Raw genomic sequence first — 13,231 nt, 5'->3', positions numbered from 1 at the left:
CAATAAATCCAATCCTACTAGTCTTTTTTTTAGCATTTTATATGATATTTTATGGTTTGTTAATTATTATAGTTAACTATGGGTGCAAAAATCTTATGATCCTCACGTTACCTGCTGAGAATGATAAACCTCAGTGAATCTTGCAAGAACCAATGAATCAAAAAAAATTGTTATTTACGTTGGCTGCTGATATTATCGTTCCTGGGATGTCGTGATAAGATCAAATGTCTTGATTCCTAATCTCCTGACGTATATTAGCTTTAGCGTGGTTGGAATATACCATGAGAGTTGAGAGTTATCTTCTCCCAACTTTTTATTCCTAGCACAACTTCTAGGAAACTGTGCAGTAGGTTTGTTTATCCAATTAACTTAACTTACATTGTAAAACGTAGGCCTATGAAGTATGAATACATTAGTTTGTTCCATTACAGTCGGTCATTTTTTGTGTCCTAAGTTCTAACAACTGAAGTTCCATAAACATGTATTGGTCAGTTTTTGTGTTCTAACGACTGAAGTGTCAGAACATGTGTTGGTGTATGATCCATCGATTTCCAAATGTAGGCCACCGAACAAAGAAATGCTTGAAACTGACTTTAAAGAGGCGTTACTGGCCACGAAATCTCTTTGACATGCCTACCTTTTATGGCAACTGGATTTGTGGCCATGAGTTCAAGAAAAAAAAACACACCCATTATTATGGGCCATTGTAGTTTGCTTGATCTGCATCAGGCAACAAAGCCCAAATCTTTAGTGGCCCATAATATGATTCAAAAATTGAGTCGCAATTATTTTGATTGGGCTCAAATATATAAATCACAAATGAAGCCCATTACTTTCAACTCCGGCCTGTTTCCTAAATAAAATAAAACCCAAAACAGTGGACATATATGTCATTTGACAGAATAACCTGCAAAACCCTACTTAGTTTATATACTCTACGAACTCCACTCCTGCATTTCGCTGCGCCTCCTCGCCCCACATACACTGATTATCTGTATTTCGCTCTGCCTCCGAAGCTGAGACGTAGCCATGCCGCCGAAGTTTGACCCCTCTCAAGTCGTCGATGTTTACGTCCGCGTCACCGGAGGCGAGGTTGGTGCTGCCAGCTCCCTCGCTCCGAAGATTGGTCCGCTTGGTCTTTCGCCAAAGAAGATTGGAGAAGACATTGCCAAGGAAACTGCAAAGGACTGGAAGGGTTTGAGAGTCACTGTCAAGCTTACCGTCCAGAACCGTCAGGCTAAGGTATCGGTGGTGCCGTCTGCGGCGGCGTTAGTCATCAAGGCTCTCAAGGAGCCGGAGAGAGACCGTAAGAAAACTAAGAATATCAAGCACAATGGGAACATCTCTCTCGATGACGTGATCGAAATCGCCAAGGTTATGAAGCCGAGATCCATGGCCAAGGACTTGAGCGGGACCGTGAAGGAGATTTTGGGGACTTGCGTGTCTGTTGGTTGTACGGTCGACGGGAAGGACCCCAAGGATCTTCAGCAGGAGATTAATGATGGCGATGTTGAAATTCCACAAGATTGAAGGGATAGCTGACTTTGAGAGGTTGGAATGCTGTTTTTCTATTGATCACTCAGTTTTGAATCCTCAAGAATTATGAAGTAATTTGTGTTGTGTTAGTCTCCAAATTCACGTTTATATCTTCAGCAAGTTTTGGAATTTTTCTTGAATTAGGAGATTCAATGCTTAAGTTCTTTACTTGTATAATGTTTGAGACTGAAATTCGATCTTAGTTTTTATGATGCATTTGATGAATCATGGAAAGGATTGGGATTTAATCGATGGTTGTATTTAGTTTTTCTGTATAGTATTCTCTGTCTGATTGTGGGTCTGATTGTGGGTAGTTATTATAAACGTTTAGAGTAATGATAGCTATATTATCAGTTTTTGGGCAATAGCTATGGTAACATGTATTGGCTGGCTATTTCCCCTGAATCAGACTTGTCTTGGTCTACACTAGCTTGCCAAAGCGAAATGTGATAGAAGGGGAGCAGGTTAGTAATAAAATGAGGGGAATTAATTATGCTCTACATGTTGCAATATTTGCTGATGTAGTGTGTTGATGTTTGTCAATTCAATATTACATGAAAATGGTTTTGTCTGTTGAATAGCATTTCAAGTTGCTTACCCTTGGCAGGATTTTCATTATTTCTTCATGAGGAAAGTGTTGGAAATACATGTTTTCATGGTTGTTGTTTAAAGGGAGGATATGTTTTTAAACTGAAGTTGGAATGATAATTATCTGTTGGGAATCAAATTATACCCCGACGTGTTCATCTTTCACGTGCTCCACGATGGAGCATGTTGACTAACATGAAATGTTGGATACAGTTTTGTGTTTGTTCACTTCCTATTGCGCAAAGCTTATTGAAAGATTTTTTTTTCCAATTGTATTCTTTTGAGCAGGATTTCATGGATTTTCCAAGCTAAAATATTAGGTTGTTTTTGTAAGACTCCTTGAGTCATGCGGTCTTTGTATTATGTGTCATGGGTTTTTGGGCATGATCTTAGGCTAACTGTAGGTTATAATATATGGAAGATCGTAGCATTCTCTCATTCATCCGATAGGTAGCTATAGATTAATTTGATATACTATTGTATCAATTTGCTATGGGTGAAAGTGTGGATGTGTTATCTGCATCTTGTATTAGGTTTTTGTTTATGCTACCACAGAACTGATAGGTAGTGTTGAGCTTCTGTACTAGGCAATCTACATGGCATTCAATTTCTGCCATTGTCTCCTAATACAAGGTTTAAGCAGCATCTACAAGGTATGTTTTTCTTAGACTTTAGGGCATATTCAAGTTTTGGTTGTCAATTGTTTGCAAAAGATATTTTGGGCCTCCTGTGGTCCTGTGCTTCCAACGAGTTCCTCTCTGGTCGGTTGTGTTTTTATGTTCCTTTGAATGATATCCTTAGATTACGCCCCGAATCTCAGATTTTGAGCATTGACTCATGTAGCACCGTTATCAATAAGTCTTTGAATGATTGAACCGTACTCAGTTTTCTCTCATTGTTACTTCTAAATGTGGCCAACCTACCACCTTATATTAGGCTCTCAAACACTTCTTAAAATTCATTCAATTTTCTCCTTTCCTCCTTCAATCATTGACAAAAATTACACATCCAGATCCTTTAGGAGATTCTATCATATCATCACGTCTCTCTTCTTCCCTGTAATTGGAGGAAGAGGGAGAATCTTTACTAGCCTCGTAACATTATATTACCCTTTCAAAGCATGAAATGTCAATGGCCAAGGGAATTAGAGGTTTACATTCTTTCATGGAGGTTGCTCCTCCTCCCATTATTTATTATCCTCACAAACCTTCCAATTCACCTAGTCTAGGGACAATCACTGAAGAGGGTTCAGGTGAATATGATCAAGATTCATAATTTTTTATTTTCCTTTTTTTTTTCCTTCTTTACTCTGCTCCAAGGAATCGTATGTTGTTCTGTATGATACTATGACATGACAATTAGGAAAAAGCAATGTAGATATTGATGTTCAAGTAGACCAAATTTGATGTATTTGCTGTAAATTTTGTGTATGACATGTTAAACTATATAATGTAACACGAGAAGTTGCATAATTTGGATGTTTTGAACTTCCAATGCAGGAAGGAAAGTGCTTTTATCTTACAAATCAGATTTTCCATGGAAAAAAAAAAGAGGAGAGGATTTCTTCCCCAAAGTGATTTCCTGCTAAGAATTACTTATCACTACAATCAGTTCAAACTCAATGTGGTACTGTTATTACAAATCAAAGTTTCACCATGAACAAGCGTCACTAGTATTGAAGAAGAAAAATAGATCATGTGTTTAGAGTTCTCATATCAGATTTTTTACACAATAAAAGGGTCTCTCCCACAAAAGTAATCCCAAAGAGTTAGGATTCAATGATCAATATTGTGATGAATCTACATTAATGCAAAACATCAAACAATTCATTTTTCTCAATTAGAGCAAAACTTAACGGAAATTATACTGTTCATTCGTTCCAGTTGCCGAATTTACCATGAGAGTGCATTTCAGATCACAATTGCTGATGCATCATTCACTGAATCCCCTGATTTTCCTCCTCAAGTTGTGCTGGCTCAGCCTCTGCAGCAGTAATCAATCCCTTTGAAACGATGACAAAGCAGAGCTTCTTGTCTACATTATTGCGAAACATCCATATGACAAATTCCTGATCTTTGATCGCATTGTGCTTTCTGCGGAAGTCCCTCCATCCTTGATTGAGCGCACGATTTTCTGATATCCATTTCTTGAGATTCATTGAAAAATCTGTCCCCTCTGCATCGTAGACTGTCACCGGAATGTCGTCTGAGCATTTTTCTGTCTCATCCAGCAAATACTCAAGATACCCTTCAAACTTGTTTTTGCTAATTTGGAGATCATCTCTAATTTCATTCACATCACTCCTTGTCAACTTCTTCACAAAAGGTTTACTGCAATTCCCAATAAGGCCATCCAGGGATGCCACTGGAGGGAATTCTGGTAGATTGTCTTCTTCGACCACTCTCCCTGAAGTGATGATAGAGCAAAGCTTCTTGTCATTCTTATGCCAAAACATCCATAGTGTAACATAATCATTTTCTTGGATCAAATGTTTATGTGATTGGCAGAAGTCTTTCCATCCATCAGTGAGGAGATACTGGCCAGATTCTTGGACCTTGAGATTCATCAAGAACTCTTCATTCCCATCTGCAGTATTGAACATTGTCACCTGAATCTCCTCCTTGGGATCACCACCTTTAATCTTCAACAGAGGCTCTATAAAATCTTGGGAGTGTTTTTTGATAACGGCGAGCCCGTGGTAAATTACATCACTCCTTCTCAATTGCTTTGAAAAAGGTCCACTGTATTTTCCAATAATCTCACTATACTGGCTTGGAGGCTCTTCGTTTCTTTGGAATATTATTTGTGAGGATGACGATTCCAATCTCCCTGAAGTGATAGCAGAGCAAAGATTCTGGTCGCGGGCATGGCGAAACATCCAAATCTTGACAAATGCATCAAGATTGATCAGAAACTTATAACTTGTGCGGAAGTCTTTCCAGGACTTTAATGATTCTAAGAGTAGATACATGCCATCAGAATCATCAGATTCCACGACCTTGAGAGTCATGTACAATTCTTCGTTCACATCTCCATTAGTGTAAATTTTCACCGGAATCCCATTCTCGAGATTTTCTTGATCGTCGTCAGTCAAGATAGGCTTGATAAACTTATCAAAATCTGATTTTTTAATGGTGAGAGAGTTATCCACTTCAGTCTCTGTTACTTGCTTCTCAAAAGGCCCTCTCCATCCTTGTCCAATAATTCCTTCCTCTCTCAGGAAGAGAGGAGGTTCCTCGAGCTGGTATTCTTGAATTTGTGATTCATGATTTTCTTCATCACCCGAGTCTTCTTCTCTGTCGCCGTGGACTTTGCCGCGTTTCATCCTATGGAGTGATTCTCCTACACAATTCAGAGAGAATTTTCTAGAGAAAAAAGAAAAGGGAAAGAGCTTTCTTGGGGGTTCTTGAAAGATGAAATGGTGTAGGGGAAATCTCTTCGCTTACACAACCAATAGAGAGATTTTCAGTTGTTCAACTGATTATTAACGGAAGCAAATTTGAGGCGGTTATAAAGGCGCCATTGTGAATTTGGAACTATCGAGCTGGGTTTGGGATTGTTGGGCCAAAGTTAAGCCCAGAAAATTAATATTGGGCCGGTCTCAGATAAAACGAAAGCCCTGTGATTTGGAATTAACGATGACAGTAAGTGGGCTCCGCTTTAAGGCTTTTATGTTATTGGGCCTACATCGGGCCCAAAACACTTTTTATCATGTCACATGAAATGATGAAAGGACTTCCCTCTACAATAATGTCTCTCTTTGCTCACGAATTTTCTCATCGCTTTTGAACTTTTTCTTTTTTCACACGCAAATGACGATTTGTAGAGAAAATATAACATCTCAGATAATATAAGAAGACAATTTCATTAGCCAAGAAGTGTGTTTGAACATAACATCTTAGACAATATAACAAAGTTTTTCCTGTTTTGAGTTACCTGTCCTAATTCATATGTAACCTGTAAGAAGTTGAAATGGTATAAAGACTCAGACAGGCTTCACACCTCTACAGCTGCTATCACCACCCAAAACACCTGCTAAAAGTAAGAGGGAACAAGGAGATGAGCACATATTGACTAGAAAAAACTACAAATAAATGAGCTGAAAAAGAAATGGAAGTTGCCTGAAAATGCAGCTACTTTTGACCCTTCTTCCACAAAACACCAATTTTCTTCAGCATGTTCCCATTTTTCTTTTTGGGTGAGTCATCATCCATGTCTTCTGAGTAAGGTGAATCAAAACTTGCACCAATTGTATTGTGGTTGCCATCAAGTGAACCTGTTTTCTCAACAAGTTTCCCGTTGTTCCCGGTTAAAAGCATAGCAGCGGCTGCCTCAGCTGCCTTCCTCCACTGGTCTGACTGCACTTTTAACATCCTCATTTCTGCTTCCAATTCTGTATTTGCTGCTTGGGCTGCATCCAGCTGCTCGGTCACTCGTTCTGCTCTTCGGCTACTTTTGTCTGCCTCTTCTGTCAAATGTCCGAGCCTAATTAAAGCATCATGCTCCGAGGCCCTTGCCATTTCTGTCACAGCAACAGTCTCTTCATTAACTGTATTCTGATCCTTGTCTCTTTTCTTAATTTCCATCTTCAGCATTTCATTGTGCTCATTTACGTTCTGCAATTGTGTCTCCTTATCTAATAAATTTGCTCTCAACTCTGCAATATCAGCCTCCAACCTCTTTAACTCCCTTGGAAGTTCTGGTTCTCCTTGACTTGGCTGATGTTCCCCAATCTTCAGGTTCAGCCCTTCATTCTCCTCTGAAATACTTTGCAATTCAGTTTCCTTGTCCATCAGGTTCCCCCTCAACTCTTCAATGTGAGCTATGGCTTTCTTTAGTTCCTCATCCAATTCAGCCTCTCTACGGCATGATTCTGATTTTGTATGTTCTGCTTGCTCATATGCACTCCTGATCTGCAAAGTACTCTGGACATATTCTTCATGGTACCTAGTCTCAGATGCTTCTAGTGCAGATTTCAATTGATTGACTTCCACTTTCAAAGAGTTAAGCTCCGCTTTGAGATGGTTTGTCTCCTCATTTCCTTTACTTTCCTGTGGAAGTTCAGAATTGCCTGTAGGATTCGCTGAGCTTTTGCTGCTACAGCTAACTAACTCTGCCTGGAGTTTACTCACAAGTTCCTCCAATGATTTCACTCGGGCTTTTGATTGCTCTAACTCTGTCGATATGGAGCTGTAAGCTTCCATGGTTTTGATGCCATCTGATCGCAGCACTTCTACAGCTGCATTTGCTGTTTCCAACTGCTCTTGAAGCTTCTTAACAAGTTCCAGGGCTTCAGCTTCAGATTCTCTGCAATCTCCAAGCTCAGTTCTCAAATTTTCAACCAGTGAAAGAGTTTCAGCTAGTTCCATTCTAAGGCTCTGTAACTCGGCATGTGCCGACTCAGCATGCTTTGTTTGCACAGCTTCATATTGGGACACCATTTCCAGCTGGCCTTTCAGTTTATGTATTTCATTCAATGCAGAAGCCAAGGCAGCAGAATCAATTGAGTGCTGATTCTGAACAGCCTCAAGTTCAGACTGCCATGCCCTATCGCGATCCTGAGAAATTTTACAGAGTTCTTGAACCCGAACATCATCAGAAGCAGAAAGCTCTAGCAGCTGCTGTTGAGATTCCTGAAGCTTCGCTGACATGGCTGAGAGCTGCTTCTTGGCATCTTCGGCCTCCTGTTGGGCCCGCCTTTTAAATGATTCAGATGAATTCAGCTGATCCTTCACCTTCTTCAAATCCTCTTCGAGTTGTGCTAGCTGTGATTCCAACTCAGTCACTCTGCCTGGGCGCTTCTTCTAGAAATTGAGAAGTCAATTAGCTGCTAGAAAAGCTACAATACTCATCAATTTCTTTTTAAACATGACTGGACCACTGAAATGGTGCAGATGTCAGGGTTGTCTAAGACAAGTAGTATTTAAGCAAACAGTAATGAGATTTCCAAGTGAAGCAAGAAAAATCTTCAGTAAGCAATTCTCTCCATAACAAAGTGGTTCTAGTTATAAGTTATCATTGAATACCTCAGACAGTGGACTTCGGGCTGATTTACGTTCATTGACTTTAGGACTTCTGTCTTTTGGAGTTTTGTTCAATGAATTCAGAGAAGAAACTGAGTCAGAATCTGATCCAGGAGTTTTAAGTTGGCGAGCTGTTCGAGCCATCGCTGGCAATTTCCTTTTAGGTATTCCCGAAGATCCACTTCTGCTCTCAGAGTCGGTTGAATGACAAACGATACATGTTAATACACATAAAACTCGAAATATATATATCCAGTTGAAGAAACTCCTTATACGTGAATACTGGGATAACTTCAGCAACTCATAGTTTCTAAAGTTTTAGTTTCACTACTAATGTAGGATTTAGTAGTGTATACAAATTCTCATACAAGTTGGGTTGTGGCTAGAACCGAATTGCGGAAATCATAAAGAATATTCACAATAGATACTATCTTTGCTCTTTTTCTTATCTTTACACCAGCTTTTCAAGAAACCTCACAAAAATAGTTTTACGGCTTCTGACATTTATAAATGAATAAGTATGTCAATATATTTTTTAAAAAAAATATAAATTAATAATCAGGCACAAAATCCTTGTAAGAATTGTGTACAATGTGAAATGAATGCAAGGTGCACGTCAAAACCATGACTCAATATATTACCAAATGGTACACAAACGATGAGTTTGACACTTTGATCATCAAACTAACGAAATTAACTGGAGGATAATTTCATTTACGATCATGATTCAATTAGTTTTATGCTGAGAAGACAGTTTCAACTTCATCACAAATGTACAGTATACAAATCATAGCTTAATATATTGATGTCAAATTACATTTTTCTCTTTAATTTCCACAAGCTGATGCATTATTTATGCATATAAAAAAACTGAAGTCCTATTGACCAGCTAAACCCTGATAAGGACCAGATGTTAAAAGGATAGTTCAGACCATTAAGAAGATGACTGCAAGAAACAAGCGAACTTAGAGAACGAAAAAAGAGGAGAAAAAAGAAAGGACTGAAAAGCTGAAGCCCCTGCGGTTATTCGGCTGCGTAACACTAAATTGAGAACATAATATGGCAATTGGTCATTTTAAGGGAGAAGCATTCAGAATCCAAATAGGTCAGCAGCCAACACTTTAAATTGAGAATATAATATGACAAAGAAGAACAATAAGCACCAGAAGAAAAGAGTTTGGAGCAACACAATTATGAAGACTAAAACTCGTAGAATCCCACGGAAGCACTAAACAATTGACAACGTACCTTCCTTTTGGTGTCTGCATTATTTCTATACGTCCTTTTTTCGAAGAGGCAGTAGAAAAGGCAAATCCAGAAGTACTCTCCTTCAAACCCCACCTGACCCACACCACCTGCAATACCTTCAAGGAGGTCTTTGGCTGAGAGAGAAACAGAAACAAAATCTAATATATATGTGAAGTGGTTCATTGCAGCAACTGCACAATTTGCAAATCCTAACAAACAAACCATACAGTGCCTTCAAAGAAACTCCTCAGAAGCTACCCCCACTACTGCCAACCAGAACCACAAGACAAAAATTGAAAATAAAGAAAAAGTTGCTATCAAACCAACAAATTAAACATCATTCCAAAATATATCTCAGCTTCTTTTATTCCTTTGCCTTCCTTTTTACTCCAGTACATATACTATCCTCCAAAGGCCTTATTAAGGCTAAATATATAGACCAGAAATAAGTAAATGACCTTAATAACCCATGTAAAATTGCTCTGTTTCCCTTGCAATTTGCAGGATCTCTTAAAAGGAATTTTCTGCTCATGCACAGAGAGTTCATTGAACCAATTGCGTGTGAAATTTTTTTTTCCTAAAATCCAGATTCTCTTCGACATTTTATATTGAAAAGGCTTGAGGCCTCCCATAGTAAAAATTTTACAAAAAAAAAAGCCTTTGGATGTGTTCGGAAATTTCCATCTTTTCTAACTTAGTATTCAAATCATAGTTTTTAAAATTAATTCAAAAGGGAAAGAATTACATTCTCAACCCCAGAACACAGAGGAAAAATATTCAGCATACTAAGAAAATTAGAAGAAAAAATAATTGATCGCGAGCTATTAATTAGATAAGTATGGATTTTTAGGTATACCCAGAAAGAAGACAACAAAAGAACAAGTTAATCTACACATTTCACATCCACAACTTCGTTGTCTAGTGCATGAAACGCCTAGATCTGCAGACTGTATCAATCTTGACCAAGCCAACAATAAAAACAAAACACATAAAACAGAATCAGATAAGCTGAAAACGGACATTTAATCACTGATAATGCAATAACGTCGCGTAGCAGAGCAAGCGTATACCCACGTTCTGATACCAAAGCACAAAAAATTAACCAGAAAGTGTGATTCTCCAGAACATTCACATTAGAGGAAGAAAAGGACTCAAATGAAGAGAAGAGAGAACACAAACTCGAAATGAACCTCAAAGCCACATCAACACAATCGGGAGAAATGAAAGAAATAGAAAGAGAAAAGACAATATCGTTGCCTGAATCAGCTCAGCGAAACAAGCAATTAATGGGTAAATGGGTTTTTCACCTGCAAATATAGAGAAGCTCTGGTTTGGTTGGGATGAGAGAAATGGTGATTCTAGAAACTTGATTCGTCTGAAGTATAATAACTATTTACTGAAACTGACCACAAGCAGCTCTTTCAAAATCATAGAACACCCTAGTTTTTCAATGTCAGTCTCTCCCTCATTTGAGATTGAGATGGTGTAGCTTTGCTCTGCTGAAACTCGCTTCTGCGCGCACTTCCCGACTCTCTCTCTCTCTCTCTCTGCCTCTGTCTTTGTAATTGTCAGTTGACAGTGGTCAGACTTCAAATATTGTAATCGTACTGTGGGTTAGTTTTTGCCACGCTGGAGATACTATTCGTCTGCCACGCTCTTCTTAACGCGCTCTCTCTACGAAAATCATCACTTTATTTAAGGTACGGTTTATTCATAAGTTCAGTTTAAAGCAATGTAAGTACGAAATTTCAAGGGGGGGTTGTTTTGTTTATTTGTTTTGTCTCTGAGATTGGAGTCTTTGAGGCTCTCTCTGCATATATATATATATGTGGGTGATTTACAAATTATGAATGCTATGCAACACATCTATGATCTATAGCATAAACCACCGCAATAGAGTTACTGTCGTGGTCCTGCTTTCTTCATCCAACGATGCATTTACATGTGATGTGCCTGTGCCTTCTTGTTGGGGGTAATGCGAAGTCATTGAATCAGCAAGTCTCTATTTCATGGGGTCACCCTTAGGGATGTTAAAAAAATGGTTTCAATTGAGTGGATATAAGCAAATGTACAATCCCCTTTTAGTGACGCGTTTTTTTAGGCCTAAATAATAACACTTAGTTTGAGTGGGTAATGCCACGAGCCTCTGCAGTACAACTTTGATGGTGTTGGGCAAACTACTGTGTGGCTTAAGGGTTAAGTCTCTTGTCTCACATGCAACCTAGGTATAACTCAAATTTGTGCAGCGGACAATATCACTTTGATACATTTCGTACTTGCAAGTATTTGTTGGTGTACTTGTATATAATTGCCCTCCAGCCTCGTTGGGTTGGCTTAGGATTGGAATATTAACAAACACATGGAGCGTGGAGGGCAGAGGTTTTTGGGGCCCAAGTATCATGTGTCTTGCAAGATAATGAAAGCCCCTTCTTTTAGAGGATAAACCCATAGGTGTTTCAAGTGTAAATGCTACCAATTCCTATTCTCATTTGTCTTTGTGCCTTTGCTTTGTTTGAAATGAAAGCAACAATCACTAATTGAGTAGGCTATGTGATGTGGGTTTGATCATTCTCATTAATTAAAGAGCAAAGCAAGTTATGAGTTTGACAACTCAATTTCTAGGTGGGACAACACCACTTGTTCATAGCTTTACTTCATCAATGTCTTAAACCAGACAACTTGGGTTTGGCACTTTCATTTATATATGTGATTTACTTTTGTTCTTATTTTCTTGTGTTCTTGCACAATTCCGTTTCTTTTCTTTTCTTTTTAAAATCCAATTAGCATTTTTGGGTGACATTAATCAATCTAATGGAGTTGCTTAATTTCCAAGCCATAACCATACAAAACCATTCCTTAACAATTATTGCTTTTGTCTGCTAAACCCATTATTTTATTTGATGATTCCTGATGTATGATCTGCAATATATATATATATATATATATATATATATATATAGTAGTTAGAAATATACAAGATTTGATAGTTTTGTATGAGCTACTAAGATCTGCAATATCCCTTATTCCATGATTTCAATGATTGACTATGGCCTCAGACAGGAGGCATGCATACAGACAGGAGGCAATCACATGTAGTCTGCATGTAAATAAATAAAAAAGGCTTCCTTAACCACTGCAATGGAAATTATTGAAATACAGAAAGTAACAAAACAATTTTAAAAAAAGGCCCATGGGCTTCGGACATGTATTGACATCTTCAACTAAGCCCACGTCTTCGGCATGGGCCACAAGTTCTATCTATTTACTATTTAGGCCCAAACTTGATTTCGATCGGGATGGTCGCACGAGGTCAGTAAGTCTTACGATTGAGGTGGTGTTGAAGGTGAATCATAGTCTAGATGTGCTTGACAGGTTTGAAGAGCATAGGGAGAGAGTTAAATCAAAGTATGCAAACCTTTGTACAAGGAAGGCGAGACTGGTGGCGGATGGGAACGAGCTCCTGCAATTCCATGGAACTAGCATCACTTGTTCGCTAGAAATGGATGCTTGCGCATCTGTAACAAAAAGTGTTGCAGAGTTTGGAGAATGATTGCTTCAAGAGGATCAATGTCGTTTTTTAGCAGTAGTTGGGAAGCAAATGAGAAGGTTACTGCTGAATGTGCTCTGCAAGTGTCATGTGCAAGGAAGGCAATGGTAGTCTCTAGGGTGATTGCTGGTCGCATTGCCAGTCATCATATGCATAGATTAATTTACATGAATTAATCTGTATGCATATCATATTGTGTATACGTACTGATTACATCATACATGGATTACCAAGGAACTATTTTCTGACTGGTTCGCATGAGCTCTGTTTCTAGTTTCTACTATAAAAC

General features: G+C 38.5%; 2 protein-coding genes across 4 annotated transcripts; one reads left to right on the top strand and one right to left on the bottom strand.

Moving 5' to 3' along the window:
• The first annotated feature begins 934 nt into the window (after positions 1–934).
• LOC119984749 (60S ribosomal protein L12-like) lies at positions 935–1,811 on the top strand. Its single transcript, XM_038828844.1, has one exon. The coding sequence runs from the start codon at positions 1,030–1,032 to the stop codon at positions 1,528–1,530; it is 501 nt and encodes a 166-aa protein (XP_038684772.1). The 5' UTR covers positions 935–1,029; the 3' UTR covers positions 1,531–1,811.
• A 4,145-nt stretch (positions 1,812–5,956) lies between these two features.
• On the bottom strand, positions 5,957–11,028 carry LOC119988165 (interactor of constitutive active ROPs 2, chloroplastic-like). Of its 3 annotated transcripts, none has more exons than XM_038833127.1 (5): positions 10,703–11,028; positions 9,396–9,511; positions 8,151–8,331; positions 6,246–7,928; positions 5,957–6,156 (listed from the first exon to the last, which is right to left on the bottom strand). In XM_038833127.1, exons 2-4 carry the CDS (start codon positions 9,413–9,415, stop codon positions 6,258–6,260), a joined length of 1,872 nt encoding a protein of 623 aa, XP_038689055.1. In that variant the 5' UTR covers positions 9,416–9,511; positions 10,703–11,028; the 3' UTR covers positions 5,957–6,156; positions 6,246–6,257. The 3 variants fall into 3 exon arrangements, with proteins under 3 accessions (XP_038689055.1, XP_038689046.1, XP_038689035.1); XM_038833118.1 differs by having other exon boundaries at positions 9,396–9,502; XM_038833107.1 differs by having other exon boundaries at positions 9,396–9,529; positions 10,703–11,027.
• Positions 11,029–13,231: the final 2,203 nt, after the last annotated feature.

This window comes from Tripterygium wilfordii, chromosome 3 (genome assembly GCF_013401445.1).
Source record: "Tripterygium wilfordii isolate XIE 37 chromosome 3, ASM1340144v1, whole genome shotgun sequence".
NCBI classification, from domain to species: Eukaryota; Viridiplantae; Streptophyta; class Magnoliopsida; order Celastrales; family Celastraceae; genus Tripterygium; species Tripterygium wilfordii.
The sequence above is the reverse complement of the archived record's forward strand: the minus strand, read 5'-3'. Positions and strand labels throughout refer to the sequence as shown.

What these genes read in the sequence shown, in the direction of transcription:
- LOC119984749 (XM_038828844.1), top strand. Translation starts at nt 1,030, where the DNA reads ATGCCGCCGAAGTTTGACCCCTCTCAAGTCGTCGATGTTTACGTCCGC.
- LOC119988165 (XM_038833127.1), bottom strand. Translation starts at nt 9,415, where the DNA reads ATGCAGACACCAAAAGGAAG. An exon ending in ATGCAGACACCAAAAGGAAG is followed by an intron (nt 8,332 to 9,395) that starts GTACGTTGTCAA and finishes CTCTGAGAGCAG; the next exon opens with AAGTGGATCTTCGGGAATAC. An exon ending in CCCGAAGTCCACTGTCTGAG is followed by an intron (nt 7,929 to 8,150) that starts GTATTCAATGAT and finishes CTCAATTTCTAG; the next exon opens with AAGAAGCGCCCAGGCAGAGT.